This window comes from Silurus meridionalis, chromosome 1 (assembly GCF_014805685.1).
Source record: "Silurus meridionalis isolate SWU-2019-XX chromosome 1, ASM1480568v1, whole genome shotgun sequence".
Taxonomy (NCBI): domain Eukaryota; kingdom Metazoa; phylum Chordata; class Actinopteri; order Siluriformes; family Siluridae; genus Silurus; species Silurus meridionalis.
Window position 1 is genome coordinate 23,311,991 of NC_060884.1, and position 18,050 is coordinate 23,330,040.

Genomic DNA, 18,050 nt, shown 5'->3' on the forward strand with positions numbered 1-18,050 from the left:
TTGGAAAAAACCCCAATGATATATAGGATGATTGTGCTTGGTATTTTTTTCTCAGTTTGAATTTGGACCATGGTCTACCAGTTGACATTTACTGGTGTACAGGTTTATCAGTCTAATGGCTAGTGAGAAATCCATTGGATCATGACTCAGGTCTGCTGAGTCATGCGTATAAAGGGAAAATTAGACAATGGATGCAATTGGTTAAATGGCTCTTGCTTGTTTACCAGATGTATTATGGTTGCGATGAAAATTCTGGGTCAGAATATTGTTGTAAATGATCAGTTGTCTGCTTTTCATGATTTTTAGAATTTTGTGGTGTAGAGTAAAGAGGGGATTTTAAAAGGGTGGATAAAAAAGGCGAAAGAAAGAGACACACACACACACACACACACACACACACACACACACACACACACACAATTTTATGTCTGAGAGTGAGTGATAATCTTTAATGTATTTCCCAGAAACCTAACCACATTCCCACTCCCACATACAGATAGACAAAATTCCAAGCTTTTACTTTAAAAATGTACTTTTCTCATTATTCTTAAGAATATTCCTAGCATTTCTGGTGTAACTGCTCTCTTTTATAACTGACAGAATGCTCGCTACTTGTTTCCATAGCAGCATTGTGAGAGCCGGAGCCCTGATTATGCAGCAGGTCACTCAGACAGTATCCTCACAGTCATTTACTCTATTATATTCAACCCTTACACTAATAGAATGTCTGATAATGTGCAATAACATGCAGTAATTATTTAGTATGCTAATGTGAGGTTTATGACACGTGATTCTCTCCACATTAGGACTGATAGGTGGGGATGAGATGATGTTTCTCACACATGAGATACAGCAGGCTCACAGCTCTAATGCAACCGCTTCCGCTCTTGTGTTGGATATGGATTTTATTCAGAGCGTAATGGAACTAGTAATGGGGTTTTTATTAGAGCTAGTAGAGTGCCTAATGACAGTAGCTAGCTTTTAGCAGCAACATGAACCCCATATTAGAGGGTGTAGTACATTCAAGAGAGGATTTGTTGGTGTATATGTAACTTACTGTAAAAGAACAGGAAATACTGCTACCTCACTGGAATAACACGCACAGATAGGAATTATATTGCATAGTATGATTAATCTGCATGTATGCTTATAGAATACTGAGGGACTATGGATTGGAGTCCCTATTGCAGTGCTTTGGCTGATGATTAGTAGGTCACACTACACTTAGCACAGCAGGTGAATATTTGCTGCTTTATGCTTGTGCTGCTTTTTCTTTTTTTTTGGGCCGTGACTGTACAACCTGTCTGTTCTCCCTTTTCTGGTGTTACATTTTGGTTCTTGGACACACATGTATCGGCCATTTTATATTTGGACAGACACATTTTAAGCTATATACATATATACATATATATATATTTCTCTCTGTCCTTTTTTCTACTTTTCCTTCTCTGGACTTTCCCTTTTTCTGCCTGTTTCTCTCTCCATATCTTTCTGACCACCCCCCCACCCCACCCGCTTTCTCCCACCCCACCCAACAACCCCCCACCCCTCAACAGACTTTTCTGATTACAAGAACAATAACAATACTGGCCAAGCTGTCAATGAAAGGGGTGATCTCTCCGCAGTGACCAATGCCATGACAGGGATGAGTCCCTCCCCCTCTCTCTCCGCCTTGTCCAGTCGTGCTGGATCTATCAGCAGCCTGCATGATCGCATCATGTTCAGCCCTGGGAGTGAAGAGGCCATTGAGAGGCTCAAGGTGACTTAGTGAACACAATATACCTACATCTACACCTATGTCGGATTACATATTAGGGCCAGAAAAGAGAATCAGTTATATTAGCCTTGATAAATTTGTTATCTTATTATACCCTCAAAAATACCTTCACATACTCAGAAGTGCTACTACATATATTAACAATAAGTAATCCACAAATGCTTTATTTATCCTTATTTTTAAGCTTTCAAAAGCTCATATCCATGTTCTCTTATAACCAATCAGTACTGATTATTTAACATAAAATCTCTCATGATGCCAATTATTAGGAAACAGAGAAAATCATTGCTGAGCTAAATGAAACTTGGGAGGAGAAGCTTCGCCGTACTGAGGCCATCAGAATGGAAAGGTCAGTTCTTCAAGTGGCGTCAATCATACATTTAATCGATATAGAAATTCACAGAAATCTACATATAGATGAGGAAGTAATAGCTTTGTGTTTAAGGCTCTGGGTTACTGATGGGAAGGTCATGGGTTCAAGCCCTAGTATCGCAAAGCTACCATTCTTGGGCCCTTGAGCAGGGCCCTTAACCTTCTGTGCTCCAGGAGCGCTGTATCATGGCTCATCCTGTGCTTCAGACACCAGCTTCCTAACTTGACTAGGATATGCGAAGAAGGAAGTACACTGTGCCGTCATACACATTTGCCAAGTATAAAGCACTTTTATATAGATTTCTAATGAGCAGGCCAGTGATTACAAATGACAGGAACATTGAAGAGAAGCCAGACTTCATCCCATCCCCTACTGAGCCCATCCCCAACTGAGTGACACCAGATAGTGTGATTGTTAATCATTACTCTTCCACATGTAGGACTGAATTAAATCAGATGTGCACAGGGACATTTTTATGATTACAGCAGCAGCACTAATATACAAATCTACATTGTCCAGGTGAGATCATCCACTTAAGCAAAAGTGAGGTTTTTTTGCATAAAGTGTTTTTTTTCAAGTGCAGTCTTTAAAGTATCTACTGTATATGGGACCAATTATTGCAGCATCACAAGTACAGAGAGTTTGCAAGCAGTTCTATATTGTCATATTTTTCAGAGAGGCACTGCTCGCTGAGATGGGTGTGGCCATGAGGGAAGATGGAGGCACTGTTGGTGTCTTTTCGCCCAAAAAGGTATTAAGAATCACATCATATCAATGTCGTGCCATAATGTTAGATACGTTTTTTTAGATACGTTTTTTTTATTTAGTCAATGGAGTCACCGAATGATTACATTCCTGTTCATCCTTCTAAAGCCAGCAGAAAAGAGAAAACCTCAGGCCATCTTTATAGACTCTGTTGGTTTGTTCTCCCCCAATGAGGTTGGTTATGGAGTGCTATGGAAATCCTGTGATTGATTCCTGAGTGTTCATTTCTACTGAAACTATCCTAGTGTTGCACTTTCCTCACTGCGCTATTGCACTATATTTAGACGTCTGTATGTCTTATTTTATTTAGATTGACATTGATGTTATTATTTTAATGGTAAAGTGATTGTAAGATTTTATAATGACTCTGAAATCTTAGTTTTGTGTGAATCATATCTTTAAATCTATCTATATTTGACTGGGTTTGGTTGTCTCAGTTTTTTTGCATGCACCTTTTCTTGTGTGTTGTTAGCAGTGTTGGGTTTTTTACTAAGGAAGACCCATAGATGATTACAAATATTATATATGATATGTATGATAGGATATATATAATAGGTAGGTGATTAACAGTATTATTTGTATCATTATATCATTATTATTACTGATTTTGGGTACTTTGGGGAATTTAACACAACAACCATGTAATTTCCAGTGGTGGACAAAGTACACAAAGCATGTACTTGAGTAAAGGTAGAGATACAGTAGGTTAAATGTTACTCCTCTAAAACAGCTCCCTTTAAACTTTTAATTAAGTAAAAGTACAAAAGTATTTGCTTTCAAATGTACTTAAGTATCCAAGAACTATGATTTGTTATGGCTATATCATCATATTATCATTTTACAAGACCCTTGCTTTATCATCTCAGTTTATGTGAAAAGACTCTAAAGTTACCCTTAGCAAACCAACCTATTAATAGAATGATATTTTGAGTCAAACACTGATTGATATCTAATAAATTATCATCATGAGACCAAAACCTTCTTTTCAATGACTTCAAGGGCACAGATACTGTGGTAAGTTAGCCTCAGGAGTTCTTCCATCATTTATTACTCTCAAAATGTTCTGCTTGCTGGTGAACCGATGCTAAACTGTGTGTTCATGCTAAGTAGATACCATCAACCAAGTGAATCACACATTGACCCAAAGACTCCCCCACTGATTAGTTTCAGCTTTGAAAGCTCCTCTCTGCTTCTAAAAGCTCCATTTCATTGATAAATATCACCCTAAATGCAATAAGTGCTAGTTTAACTACAATCCAACTAGACCAGTTAGGCTGTAATTGTTTTGTTGCTACACACATTATGATAAACTACATACTATAAATTATAATGTTATGCAGCTAAAAGGAATATTGTTGCACAGCAGGCAAAAGCATAACCTACGTGATATACAGTTATTAGCCTATTTCTTTAAATGCATTATCTTATACTAACCTCATAACGAGATAAACTGCATACACACCTTTATCTTTTGCATGTTCCCCCCTACTACTTTTCTCTTTTTCATGAATTGGGCTCCTGAGGGTTTAGACCATTTTTTGTCATCCATCATTTAAATTTGAATTCAGTTCTCTATACTGACGTGAGGCCAGGTCTTGTCAGTTCTCCCACTGAAAACCCTGAAGGCTAAGTCACCCAACCCCCACCTATCCTTTCTAATTGTATGAGTGAGGGAACTTCTCCAGGCGGTGGTGTACACTCTGAGTCCTGACCAGGTTAACTGACATGACTGTGCAAATGAGCAGTAATTATGATAGTATTTTTTTGGGTAGACAATCGTTCCACCCCCTGGCAAGATGCCGCCCTGAGCAGCTGCCCTCTGGCAAGGGGCAATTAAAACAAATTAAAAACAGAATGTGCTCTACCCTGGTTGGTGGATTGCTGCGTGCTTGATCGGTTACATTTTTATTCACTAATAAATAAAAAGAAACATCTGATTTCACAGAATTTAGCTGAGTAAAAGGTAAGATATTTAAATTTTAAATGTAGTAAAGTTAAAGCAAAAGTCTCCCCAAATATGAATACATGGGTAAAGACCAGATATGCGAAAAAAACTAAAGTATAGTAACGAATTACATTTACTTCATTACTGTCCACCACTAGGAATTACACACTAATTCTTTTAAGTAATTAGTTGACTAGATTTAGTGCAACAAACACAACTCTGAGAAATGTTTTCTCAGTTGTATTGACAGCTATTAGTAGTTTATAGTTACACATTTATTCTACATCTGTTTGTGATTTTCATACAACACTGGTTTTTAAAGGTGTCTTTACTACTGGCTCACTGAAGGTTTAATGTGTTACTAATTATTTTATTGCATCATATTTCAGACACCTCATCTGGTGAACTTGAATGAAGATCCTTTGATGTCAGAGTGTCTTCTTTACTACATTAAAGATGGAATCACCAGGTCGGTGTAGTTACCATAATTTTCTGCTGAATATAATAACATAGCATTTGTGTGTTAACTGAGCTTCTTGATATTTGACTACTAATGCAACTTATTTCCTCTCATGCTGTTTCTATACCTGGCTGTCTTGTGTCAGGGTGGGAAGAGAGGATGCGATGACAAGGCAGGACATTGTCCTCAGTGGACATTTCATAAAGGATGAGCACTGTATTTTCACTAGCGGTTCAGGACCTATGGGAGAAGGTATACACATATGCTTACTCATGCACTTGAACTTACTAATAATTGATTACATACGTTATGGACCTTTTACATTAAAATAGATATTGCTGTACTGTACTATACTATAGTATAGTATTTTATGAAAATTGTATTAAAGTGTAGTTCTGTTTTTACTAACAGTCATTCTGGAGCCGTGTGAAGGAGCCGAAACCTATGTAAATGGAAAGAATGTGACCGAACCCACTGTCCTCAGATCAGGTGTGTCTCCATGCTATATTAATCTTTGTTTGCATACCATAGTGATGCAACACAAGATGGCAGCTTTACTGTATGAATTTTTAACCTATTATTTACAAAAGCCCAGTCGCCTGGGGTAATTTAAATAAACTTAAGTGATTTTTATGGTGCATTTTAAACTGCTTAGTTCAGCTGTGTAATTAGATAATGATATAAAGTTAAAATGACTAGAGGAATCGATTTCCTCAAACCATTTCGCGTTCGAATTAAACTGAATTTCATTTCATTATACTACACCGAATTGAGTACAACATGTGTAATTAGCTTTTTTCTCATGTGACACAGAATTACTAAAGGCTTAATATGCTTCTAATATACTCTAAGACAATTTTACCACCAGGTCGCTAAATGTATATATTCCTTTTTTCAGTAGAGGTTCAGTTTGAATTGCTATTACCATTTATACATGTTTTGGACTTACAGGGAACCGCATCATCATGGGCAAGAGCCATGTCTTCCGCTTTAACCACCCGGAGCAGGCGAGGCATGAGCGGGAAAGGACTCCGTGTGCTGAGACTCCGGCTGAGCCAGTGGACTGGGCTTTTGCTCAAAGAGAGCTGCTAGAAAAACAGGGCATCGACATGAAACAGGAGATGGACCAGAGGTACAGTAGGAGACATGAAAATGGGGTGGGGGACCAGGGAAGGAGAGATTTTTAATTATTAATGCTGCATCTGTGCATCTTTTCCTGTGTGTGGTTAGACTTCAGGAGCTCGAGGACCAGTACCGCAAAGAGAGAGAGGAAGCCAATAATCTTCTGGAGCAACAGAGACTAGTGAGAAATATATTTGACTGAAATTCAATACAACAAACATTGATAGACATTGACAAAAAAATGCAATTCAATATGATCTCAAACCTAATGAAAACTCAGAGTTGGAATGCATGGAAATAAAGATACACACAGAGTAAAGATCTATATGAAAAAGATATTCATATAAATATATATAACTATCTTTTTTAGGATTATGAAAGCAAGTTAGAGGCCTTGCAAAAGCAGGTTGATCGTTACTATCCTGAAGCAGCAGAGGAAGAGGATGAACCTGAAGAAGAAGGTGGGCTTAAATTTTTATTTTTAGCTCCTGACCATGCACACCCCCATGTGCTTGTTGAACATCCCATTTCATATTTAGTCCAACTATGTTGTTGCAAACTTCACTCTTCTGGAAAGGCTTTCGATTAGATTTTGGAATGTGGTTGTTGGAATATGTTGATTCAGTCACAATAGCATTCGTGAGGGGAGGCCTGGTGTGCAATCAGCATTTAAATCGTCACAAAGGTATTCAGGTTAGGGCTTTGTCCACTGAACTTCTTTCAATCCAAACATGGAATTATGTGTTTGTGGATCTCGCTTTGTGCACAGGGGCTTTGTCATAGTGTAACAGGTTTAGGCCACCTAGTTCTGGTAAAGAGGAGTTTAATGCTACAGTATACAAAGACATTGCATGCAATCATGTGCTTCAAATGTTGTTGCAACAGTTTAGAGAAGGCCTACATATGGGTATTATAGTCAAGTATTTAGATAATTGTTGCCATACCGTGTATTATTATTTTGCTATTAGTCAATGTGCTTAACTGTGCTTTTGCTAACACGTTACATAAAGAATCATAAATAAATGAAATATAATTACGCTATATAATATATGATATACAGTGGAACCCACTTATCTCGATCTCGGTTAACTCGACAACCCTATTAAGTCGACGTTTTTGAAGTGGAACTGCCAAATTCTCGCTTTGTCTAAGCATTTTTTTATCGGTTATGTCGACTTTTTTATGTTGCCGAACCCTAATATCTCGAGCACAAGGGGGGGAAATTTTGCCATTTAACGTCAGTTATGTCGATCGGCGCTGTGCAGCCGCAGAAGAACTCGCGAAAGTACATAAAAGAAATTTCAAGCACGTTAATATATTGCCGCCATTTTGATTTTCGTTTATCTCGATCATCGGTTATCTCGATGCTTTTTGGCGACCCCCTAGGACATCGACATAACCGGGTTCCACTGTATTACCTGTTTGCTGCTTCTGTCTACTCTGAAACATTTCTATCCACAGTGCAATGGACTGAGAGGGAGACTGAGCTGGCAATGTGGGCTTTCAGAAAATGGAGGTGCTATCAGTTTACCTCTCTCAGAGACCTTCTCTGGGGCAATGCCATCTTTCTTAAGGAAGCCAATGCTATTAGTGTGGAGCTCAAAAAGAAGGTTGGAGTTGTATTTTCAGTCATGTACAGTATGGTTAATGACCTTTATTAAATATGACTTTGTTTATAGTAAAAGTATATAAAATGTATGTAATGGGGTAAATCAAATTGATTACAGGCTTCATTAATATTGCATATGCATTATATTTATGCCATGTGCTGCCAGTTGTTTATAATGGTTTTGTCAGAATATTTGCATAACTTTCATGTTGCTTGCTCACAGGTGCAGTTTCAGTTTGTGTTGCTGACCGACACACTGTACTCTCCACTTCCTCCCGACCTACTGCCTTCTGACGTGAGTAAAGAGCGCGAGAAGAGCCCATTTCCCCGCACCATTGTGGCTGTGGAGGTGCAAGATCAGAAAAATGGAGCCACACATTACTGGACCCTGGAGAAGCTTAGGCATGTACCATAACATTTCATATAACTATGAGTAAGATTATACTGTACATATTTTGTAGGGGTTATGTTTGATGTTATGTATATGAACATGTATTTTGTTACATGAGGTTTGAAAAAATATGTACCTCAAATTATTGTGGTATTGAATAGAGCGATAAAAAAGGGGGGAAAATGCTGCAAGAAAATTATAAAACAAATTCTATAGAGTCCCCTTTTTTCCTCTTATTTCATAAAACTCTATTATGTACATTCAAACTTTTTTGTGTAAGGCTTTATATGCATACTAGCATCAATTTAAAAGAAAGTGACTCATAGCCATATAATGAACATGAAAAATTAGAACGTATGTAATGACGCCCCCTGCAGGCAGCGTTTAGACCAGATGAGAGATATGTATGACCGAGCTGCAGAGATTCCCAGCAGTGCCGCAGAGGAGTGTGACAATGTGCTGACGGGAGGAGACCCTTTCTACGACCGCTTCCCTTGGTTCCGCCTGGTTGGGAGGTGAGTGGTCACATGGTGCAGATGTGCTGTGAAGCATGCAGCATGTACAGCACATCTCAGCCCCAGTAGCAAGGCATGTACCACACATCTCTGTGTTCTTTCCTGATGTGACACACTTATCTACTTGCAAAAAACAACCTGAATTAGCCGTGTGCCGAGGAAAGACACAGAAATATGCAGCTTGGAACCCCCAGGAATTTTGAGAAACACTGTCATCATGCAGCAGCACAAACTTCTCCTGCATCAAGTCAGATCAGAAAATATAGAATATATATTTAACAAACAGCTTTTCTGTCTTTTTATAATTATTATAGTTACCTAATGTGCATGGAAGGATTGTAGAATGTGATAAAAGGTCCTTATGAAGCTTTGCATTATCATTAAAGTTGATGCTATATTTTAGGACAAGTGATCAGAGCTCTCGTTACACTGCAGAATATGTGCCGACAGCTCCTGGGGGTTTAAAGGGTTAAAAATCGGACAGCGAACATCTACCTTAGCTCTCTCCATACATGGAGTTATGAAAAGCTCATTTAGACAAAGATGAGACAATGCTGTTCTGCAAGGTGTGCTATTGGTAACCCTGTACGAATTAAATATGTTCAAGTCTATTTAAAAACCAAGCAAATGAATCTGGTGACCCTGGTGACCCATTAATTAACAGGGTTACCATACTAACTGGGCTCCCATGTCTTTGGCTACACCAGCAACCTCCTATTCACCTCATGCCTTAGTGAGCAAGCGAAAGACCCAATTGCCTCCCCGACCTCGGAGCCCACCGAGACCACTGAACCCACCGAGCTCCTCCAGTCGAGGCACTGCGGGGGGCCTGGGGCAGAGATGGAGGACTTCACAGATGAGCTCTTGTCGGACGAGCTGTGTTCTGAGCTCGGTGATGAAGATGATGACGTTTATAAAGATGACGAGAAGGGGCTTTGCAGAAACTCTGGCGCAGCAGAGGACCCATTTTATGAGCGCGCACCTTTGTTCAGTGTAGTGGGAAGGTTGGTGAGGTTTCAGGAGCATGCTGGGAAAGGAAACTAGCTCTTTCATACTGAGACAAAGGACATCTGTTTTCTTGTACAGATACCCAACATGACCTGTGCATGCAAACAGATAAATGTTCCACATACACAATCAAGAAAAGAATTCTATACTACATTGCTGCTGAATTGTACATATGATTGCGCAGAAGGTGTTGTTTTATTTTCTTGATTTATTATCTAAGCATGGCTTGGATAATAGTGGGATTTATGCTATATGCTGTGATATAAGAGGCATAAAACATTTTGAGACATGCTGTAAGTGGAAAATATCATAGGACGGAAACAGCATCATTATTTTCCATAACAGCGTGCCCTGATTTATTTCCTACATAATTTTATGGTAAGTGTTCATATACACTTACCATCCACTTTATTTAGAACACCTGTATATCCATGCAGTTAGCTAATGATCCAATCATGTGGCAGCAACACAAGCCAAAAGATCATGCAGATACAGTGAAGATCTTTAGTTTATGTTCTCAAGAAGCATCAGAAAGTGTAATCTCTGTGAATTTAAATACACACTATTGTTGTTGTTGCCAGATGGACTAGTTTGAGAAACAGTTGATCGGGATATTTCACACTCACAGTATCTAAACATTTGACAGAATATTGCAAAAAAAACAAAACAATTCAGACAGTTATGTGGGTGATAGCAGAGGTTGATCGGTCTTTACATCTGTGGTAAGGAGAAAAGCATCTTAGTGTACATTAAAGCTTAAGGTGGATGGGCTACAACAGCAGAAGGCCACATTGGATTCTACTTATGTTGACCAAAAGCAGGAATCTTAGGCTAACGTGCACAGACTCACCAAAAACTGGACAGAAAAAAAAATCATGTGGTCTTTTTAGTCTTCAACTGTCCAGTTTGAGTAATTGTGTGCTTGTGATGGCCTCAGATCGTGTTCTTAGCAGCCTGGGGTGGAACCTGATGTGGTCTTTTGCTGTTGAAGCCCATCCTCCTCAAGGTTTGGTGTTCTGAGATGCTTTTTTGCTCACTGATTTCATTGTTTGAGTTATTATAGACTTCTTGTCAGTTTATAGTCTAGACATTCTTCTCTGATCTCTTTAATTACCAAGGCTGTTTCAGCCTGCAGATGGCTGTATTTGAAAATAGCGGGAGATCCGCAGTTTCTAAATAAAATACACCACCCGTCTGGCACCAACAACCATACCACAATCAAAGTGGATTTACAGAATTTGGCAGATGCTCTTATCCAGGGCGACATATAATTATCTCATTTATACATCTGAGAAATTGATGGTAAAGGGCCTTGCTCAAGGGCCCAAAAGTGGCGGCTTGGTGGTGTTGGCATTAGAACGCATGAACTTATGATTAATTGTTACATAATTGGCTGATCAGATGGCTGCATAAATGAGCAGGTGTACAAATGATCCAATTAAAGTGAAATGTGAGTGTGCAAAATAAAACATAATGGTTTGTACTTTATAATCACAGCACTGTTGGCATGCGACTGCTGGTGCATTTGCTTAGCTTGTGCTAAATCATCTTGGAAAGGATCTTTCCTAAATAAAGTCAGGCAGGATATCATCTCACAGGAAGAGAATAATGTAATAATATTAAAGGAAGAGAATAATATAATGATATTATCTCCTGGAAACTGTATGAGTCTCATTAAAATCACATCTTATTCAATGTGAATTTGGTAGACATTTGAGTGCTTTAAACCTTCCTTTTTTCATTTCCATACATTTCGACTTTCATCTGAGCAATATGTATTTACTGTATAGCTTTGGCATCCATCTTGAAAAGATTTTAGATAAATCTGGAATAAATTCTTTTTTCAGGGTGCATTGTGTTTATAACGCATTGTTAAACCCTATATATCAGCAGTGCATGAAATTGCTTTGGATGAATTTATCGCTTCATGCTAAATTCGACATAGCAGCACCTAATAATCCATAATAGGTCCATTTTGCCAATCACCGCTTATCTCCTGCATAAATATTTCAGATTGTTTGCCTAACAGAGAAACAATAATCCTCAGATCTCCCTATACATGGCATGGTTTTTCCATGAATGTGATCAAATAATACATCCAGCCACTTCATAAGTGTTTTCTGTAATATGGCCGTCATTCAGGATGTCTCCTATATCTCAGGATGAAAGAGCTGGTTTCTAGAACAGCTGTCTCTTCAAGGCATGCCACAACATTTATTTTAATAATTTATTCGTGAGGTTGGACATGGATGTTGGATTACTGGATTGGCTCATGCTCGTTTCTTTTCGTTTTTGAGGTCAGCTGCACTTGCCACATCACACATCTGTGAAAGTGAGAGTATTGCTTCTTACTGTTTGTATCTGGATGTCACACTAATCATAGGGCTGGCAGTGTTTGTTTCAACTAAGCAGTGCTTGGTATTTTTGATTTGCATTTTTAATTTTTGAGTCAATCTTTTGGTGTATTTTTTTTTTTGTCCAGATCCAGAGCATGCCTTTTGCCTTTGCTGATCACTCCTTTTTGTTCGGAGCATGCCTTCTTTGCACCTCACCAATCTTGCCTTTGATGACCACTCCTTTCGCCTAGTCTGCCCTCCATGGGATAATGGGAAACCCAGTAGTTTTGAATGTAAAAGGAAATGAAATGCATTTAAGCATAAATGATCATGGTGATCTTTTTAAATAAGTTTACCTAGGTGCAACTTTGAAGGACAGCTGGCTTGATTAAATCACTAGGGATCTTCACTTCCAGGCTGAGAGGATTAAAAGCCTTGATAACTTTCCTATGAAGCACCATATCTCCGAGCAGGATTAAATTTACGCACCCAACTACACACCAATGATAAGTACCTTCATGTCTACTTTGATCAGTATGAAATGATGAGCTTAGTGGTATTCCTAGCCAATGCTCCTAAAACCCACCAAAGGATTGAAACCTTTAAAAAAAAAGGTACACATGCATGTTAGCAGTTCATTTAAGATTCCAGTGAGGGGCAGTCATGTCAAGGGCCACTGCAGTCCCTGCTTGTTTGGTTGCTTTGCAGCTCTATGTTGTGTTTGTGCCTATTGTATCAAAATGTCAGTCTTGCTCACAAAAAGCATTTCTTGTTTGCTTCTCTCATCCAATGTTTCTCTTCTCTACCAGGGCATTTGTGTATCTGAGTAATCTGCTATATCCTGTGCCCCTGGTACATCGAGTAGCCATTGTGAGCGAGAAGGGAGAGGTCAAGGGTTTCCTACGTGTAGCAGTGCAGGCAATTTCAGGTAAGATTAGGACCCTAAATTTCTAAGTAACAATAAAAAGGTACCCCAGGTTTAGCAACACGCTAGTGACAATAAAATAGTACAGCAACAGTGTTTCCCTAAAGATTTATTTGCCAATCTCTAACTAATAATATGGATGTGTAGGCCTGGGGTTGTTTAGTCTCAAGAACAGGGTATGTGTGACTTCATGAAGAAGTGAAGTGAAGGCTCTCTGGTTTTTCCTCCAGCTGATGAGGAGGCACCTGATTATGGCTCAGGTGTGAGGCAGTCTGGAACGGCCAAGATTTCTTTTGAAGACCAGCAGTTCGAGAAGGTAAAACTTGCCTCAACAAACTGCAACATAGCAAAAGTTTAGTTTGGTGTAATAATGATTTGTTATTTAAAACACCATAAATACTTTAAAACATTTATAAGAATATTTTTTCTTCATGCTCTATGAGTATTGTTTTACAAAAAATAAACATACATTTGCATAAAGCATCCATATTTGTCCATGCGCATGTTGATTAGAGTATCAAAAACTTGAAACGTATTAATTTAAGGTACATTTAGATAAAAATGTACAATTAAGTTGCGAATAATCGTAAGTTAATTCATGACAATCATTCGTATAACCGTGAATAAATATTAAAATATGTAATCAATTGACAGCACTAACTATAATTCAAAATTATATATATATATATATATATATATATATATATATATATATATATATATATATGTATATATATATATATATATATATATATATATATATATATATATATATATATATATATATATATATATATATACACACACACGTGTGTATATATATATATATATATATATATATATATATATATATATATATATATATATGTGTGTGTGTGTGTGTGTGTGTGTGTGTGTGTGTGTGTGTGTGTGTGTGTGTGTATAGTACATATTATATATACATGTACATAAACAAGCTTTTTTTTTTACTCTCTCTCAGTTCCAATCTGAGTCCTCCCCAGCTGGTCTCTCCCAGACTGGACTTTTCCAGGAAGAGCTGCGGATCGTGGAGGGTGAGGGACAGAATGCGGAGATGGTACCATCTGCCGATGAGGTCAACAACAACACCTGTGCCGGTAATGAATGAAGTAGTCATGTATCTGTGTGAACTGTAAAATTTATTTCAACACTCACCAAATTAATTTTAATAAAACGATCTAATCGGAAACAAGCCAGAATGGTACACCACATATGAGAAGCTTTTATTTAAAGGCTGAAAAAACTTATACCATTCACATGCACATACCTTTAATAAATCTCTCAGTTAGAGTCCCAGTAGGATCCGAGAGCAAGCAGTTAATAAGTTGCAATAAGATCCAGGTTTCTTTATATAATTACTATTGTGTATTGCTTTGTTTGGTCTATGGTTAGAACAGTAATTAATCTGTAATAATACATATGAAACTGGCTGGTGTGCAATGATTTCACAGCTGAATATATATATCAAATCCGGATTATTTTACAATGTATTTAAATGTGTTTTGTCTTCCACATTTGTTTTTATATCTTCTTAGCTGACCCAGATGACATGGACAGCACAGTAAAAGATGGCATTCTGGATGGAGCTTTGGACCACCTGAAAATTGGCGAGCTTTTTACATTCAGAGTCACCGTGCTTCAAGCATCAAGTATCTCGGCCGAGTATGCAGATATCTTCTGCCAGTTTAAGTACGTCCCTACTGTAGAGTCTCGCAAACAGCAACTGTGTTTAAAGGAACAAAAAAACATTTAATTTAATATGTGTTGGATCTATAAAGCTTTTTATTACCTCTTCCTTCAGTTTTATCCACCGCCATGACGAGGCATTTTCGACGGAGCCACTGAAAAACACTGGACGAGGTCCACCACTAGGCTTCTATCATGTGCAGAATGTAAGACTACTCAACACTAAAGTCATTTTATTCACTATCACATTTTTTGCATTGGATTGACAATATTATGTGTTTGAATCCTCAGATTGCAGTGGAGGTCACTAAATCTTTCGTGGAATACATAAAAACCCAGCCTATCGTGTTTGAAGTGTTTGGTCACTATCAGAAACAGCCTTTCCCTCCACTGTGCAAGGACCTTATAAGGTTACTTATAATTACTTCATATATGTCATTATATTCTGTTTGTGTTGCCATTTCATCTTATTACATGACAGTCTAAAGTTTCTCTCTGTCTCATTAGCCCACTGCGTCCATGCAGAAGACAGTTCCCAAGAGTCATGCCTCTGTCCAAACCCGGTGAGTGCAGTTTTATTATAAATATTTATTCTACATTCAAGCACTGTACACTCCACAGCCCCATTAAAGGGCAGTGTGAATTTTTGCTTTGTTTTTGATAATACTGCAGCTTTAGCATTTTGGCAGTACAGTAGTTGTCGCTTTGTATTTTACTTTTGTTGCTTTGGGGTCCATGTTACTTTCGTTGTATATCATTGGGGTTGAAATTCAGCTGCAGACAGTGATGCCCCGTCAGATCGGGAGAAGACGCTGGAGCTGATTCGCTACCTGGTGCCTGACGTGTTCAACGGGGTGTTGGTGGACTCCCTCTCAGGGCATGCTCTTAACGCAGCCGGGGTTGCAGCTTCCTTCCTTCTAGAAGGGGAGGGGCAAGCCAAGCTGACAGCCCCGCCACTCTCTATCTGTTCAGTAATTAAAGCTCAGAAGCCGGGTTTGTAATAGTCAAATTTGTACGAGGTCTGAGAAATCCCCTGAAACAAAGGTGCTCAGCTCATCCAATGCAGTTAACCGCTTTGCAACTGACTGAAGAAAACTGGCTAGATCCCAGTCGCAATGTGATTCATTATTTATTCACAGAAATGAAATTGTATGTTTAACCACATACTTAAACTGTAACAATACTGATTTTCTGTGATAAAACATGAGAGTTGCCATGGTGTCCAAAATATTAGATTTTTTTTTTATTTGTTTAATTCTATTTCTCAAAAGAACATACAGATATTTATATATAATCATTCAGAATAGAATGATTATATATAAATAGAATTAAACAAATAAAATAAAAATATATATATATATATATATATATATATATATATATATATATATATATATATATATATATATATAGTATATATTGTTCCCTTGATGGTTCTACTTTCGATGTTAAAAGTTTTATGTTCTTGTAAAACTTATTTCTTAGAATCCCAGCTTTTGCAGTCTAGATATAGGTTTACTGTCCAGTAATTACTGTTTCCCAGTATTTATAAGAAAAATAATGCACACAACTACTTTGTCAGGCTGTGTGGGGTCACTTAAACATTGTATTTAAATATATATATATATATATATTTTTAAAAAGTCTACTAAAACAGCAAAAAAAAGTTTTTTAATGAGTACTATTTTAATTACATATTTAAATATAGTCTTATATATGATTAAATGTTAATTATATCTAAAACCAATTAAATATAAAAATAACTTGCATGCCAGATTCAAATTCCTTTACTGGTAAATTTACAGGGGAGCTGCAAGATGTTATTGAACAAATAGCTGCATGAAAGAGAGAGCATTTTGTTTTTGGACTTTCCTCAGGCCTCTTAATTACTGGTGTGTCTGTTCAGCTCTTTCTCAGTCCTTCATATCAGAAATATTGACTCTTCTACATACTTGTGGTGTAGTATTGTGTGTCCTCTACTGAACCTACGCTGCATGCACGAGATGTGTCACATTTGAGTTGAATGTCGGTTTATTGCTGCAGTTGTCCATTAACATTTGCTGTTTATTTCTCTACTTCAAATTTAATATTGCTTACATCAGATAATTATTAAGAAGTAGAGTATAGGTATTTGAGAAGGTATATCATATAAAATGTCTTTAATACATTGGTTTATATAGAAAGCATAAATAAACAATAGATTAAATCGAACAAATTGAAAATGGCAAATGTAAAAGGATCACTGTTATTCAGGTGATTGTTCAATCATTCAGACACAAAGTTTGCTTTTCCTCTGATCCTTTTGGTTCCTGGTTTATCAATTTTTAAACCATGTTTTACCTCCTGGCCTCATTTCTTCAGATGACTACTATATTTATCTCCTTTTTCTCCTGTCTTTTGAACAGATTCCTCTTTTCCAGCTTGTGAGTAAATACAATTCCTTACATTTCCAAAACATTGAAATACACTTTTTCTCTCTTTCAGTACCTGCTACAAAACTAACGACCCTCACACGACCCACAGCCGGACCGTGCCACTGTAAATACGACTTAATGGTATTATTTGAAATCTGTGAGCTGGAGGCTAATGGCGAGTAAGTAATTTTTTTATCCCTTGCTTAATTTCACTTTTGATAAATAGAGAATCAAATGCATTTAATATATAGCGCAATGAAGAACAATATTAAAAGATAGATAATAAGTGTTGTCCTAACTGGAAGATGTAGCACATTTTATGTCTAGGAGGTGCTTTTTCACTGTTTAAACTTTATTTTGGCTTTTTTTTGGTTGCAAAATTTCTGTTTTTTTCTCTCTCTTTCATAGCTACATCCCTGCTGTAGTGGACCACAGAGGTGGAATGCCCTGTCATGGCACTTTCCTGTTACACCAGGTCTGCTCTTCCTCCTGGTCCAGATCACTTCTTACACATAAAATTACAAACAATGAGTATATGTCTTAAAGCATACTTGCTAAACTACATGAATCTTTATATCCACAGGGAATCCAAAGAAGAGTGACAGTGACTATAGTGCATGAGACTGGGGATGATATTACTTGGAAAGAGGTTCGTGAGCTGGTTGTAGGTAAGTATTCTTCTTTTTCCTGTAATTGAAAAGTAAAA

The 18,050-nt window shown here is 37.5% G+C and overlaps 1 protein-coding gene across 15 annotated transcripts in view; it reads left to right on the forward strand.

Moving 5' to 3' along the window:
• The window catches only part of kif1aa (kinesin family member 1Aa), a 56,510-nt gene that overhangs the window by 22,789 nt on the left and 15,671 nt on the right, over positions 1 to 18,050 (forward strand). For 4 of the 15 annotated variants that reach the window (XM_046845741.1, XM_046845750.1, XM_046845758.1 and 1 more), the window contains 22 exons: positions 1,557 to 1,759; positions 2,047 to 2,126; positions 2,826 to 2,901; positions 5,250 to 5,329; positions 5,466 to 5,572; positions 5,732 to 5,809; positions 6,272 to 6,452; positions 6,551 to 6,623; positions 6,813 to 6,903; positions 7,904 to 8,052; positions 8,275 to 8,453; positions 8,820 to 8,957; positions 13,111 to 13,229; positions 13,457 to 13,542; positions 14,206 to 14,341; positions 14,780 to 14,933; positions 15,046 to 15,136; positions 15,222 to 15,340; positions 15,438 to 15,493; positions 17,415 to 17,523; positions 17,753 to 17,819; positions 17,928 to 18,012. In XM_046845741.1, coding sequence (XP_046701697.1) covers positions 1,557 to 1,759; positions 2,047 to 2,126; positions 2,826 to 2,901; positions 5,250 to 5,329; positions 5,466 to 5,572; positions 5,732 to 5,809; positions 6,272 to 6,452; positions 6,551 to 6,623; positions 6,813 to 6,903; positions 7,904 to 8,052; positions 8,275 to 8,453; positions 8,820 to 8,957; positions 13,111 to 13,229; positions 13,457 to 13,542; positions 14,206 to 14,341; positions 14,780 to 14,933; positions 15,046 to 15,136; positions 15,222 to 15,340; positions 15,438 to 15,493; positions 17,415 to 17,523; positions 17,753 to 17,819; positions 17,928 to 18,012 — 2,457 coding nt within the window. Of the gene's footprint in view, positions 1 to 1,556; positions 1,760 to 2,046; positions 2,127 to 2,825; positions 2,902 to 5,249; positions 5,330 to 5,465; positions 5,573 to 5,731; positions 5,810 to 6,271; positions 6,453 to 6,550; positions 6,624 to 6,812; positions 6,904 to 7,903; positions 8,053 to 8,274; positions 8,454 to 8,819; positions 8,958 to 9,664; positions 9,962 to 13,110; positions 13,230 to 13,435; positions 13,543 to 14,205; positions 14,342 to 14,779; positions 14,934 to 15,045; positions 15,137 to 15,221; positions 15,341 to 15,437; positions 15,494 to 17,414; positions 17,524 to 17,752; positions 17,820 to 17,927; positions 18,013 to 18,050 lie in introns of all 15 variants that reach the window. The other 11 variants (XM_046845667.1, XM_046845687.1, XM_046845696.1 and 8 more) reach the window with 6 other exon arrangements.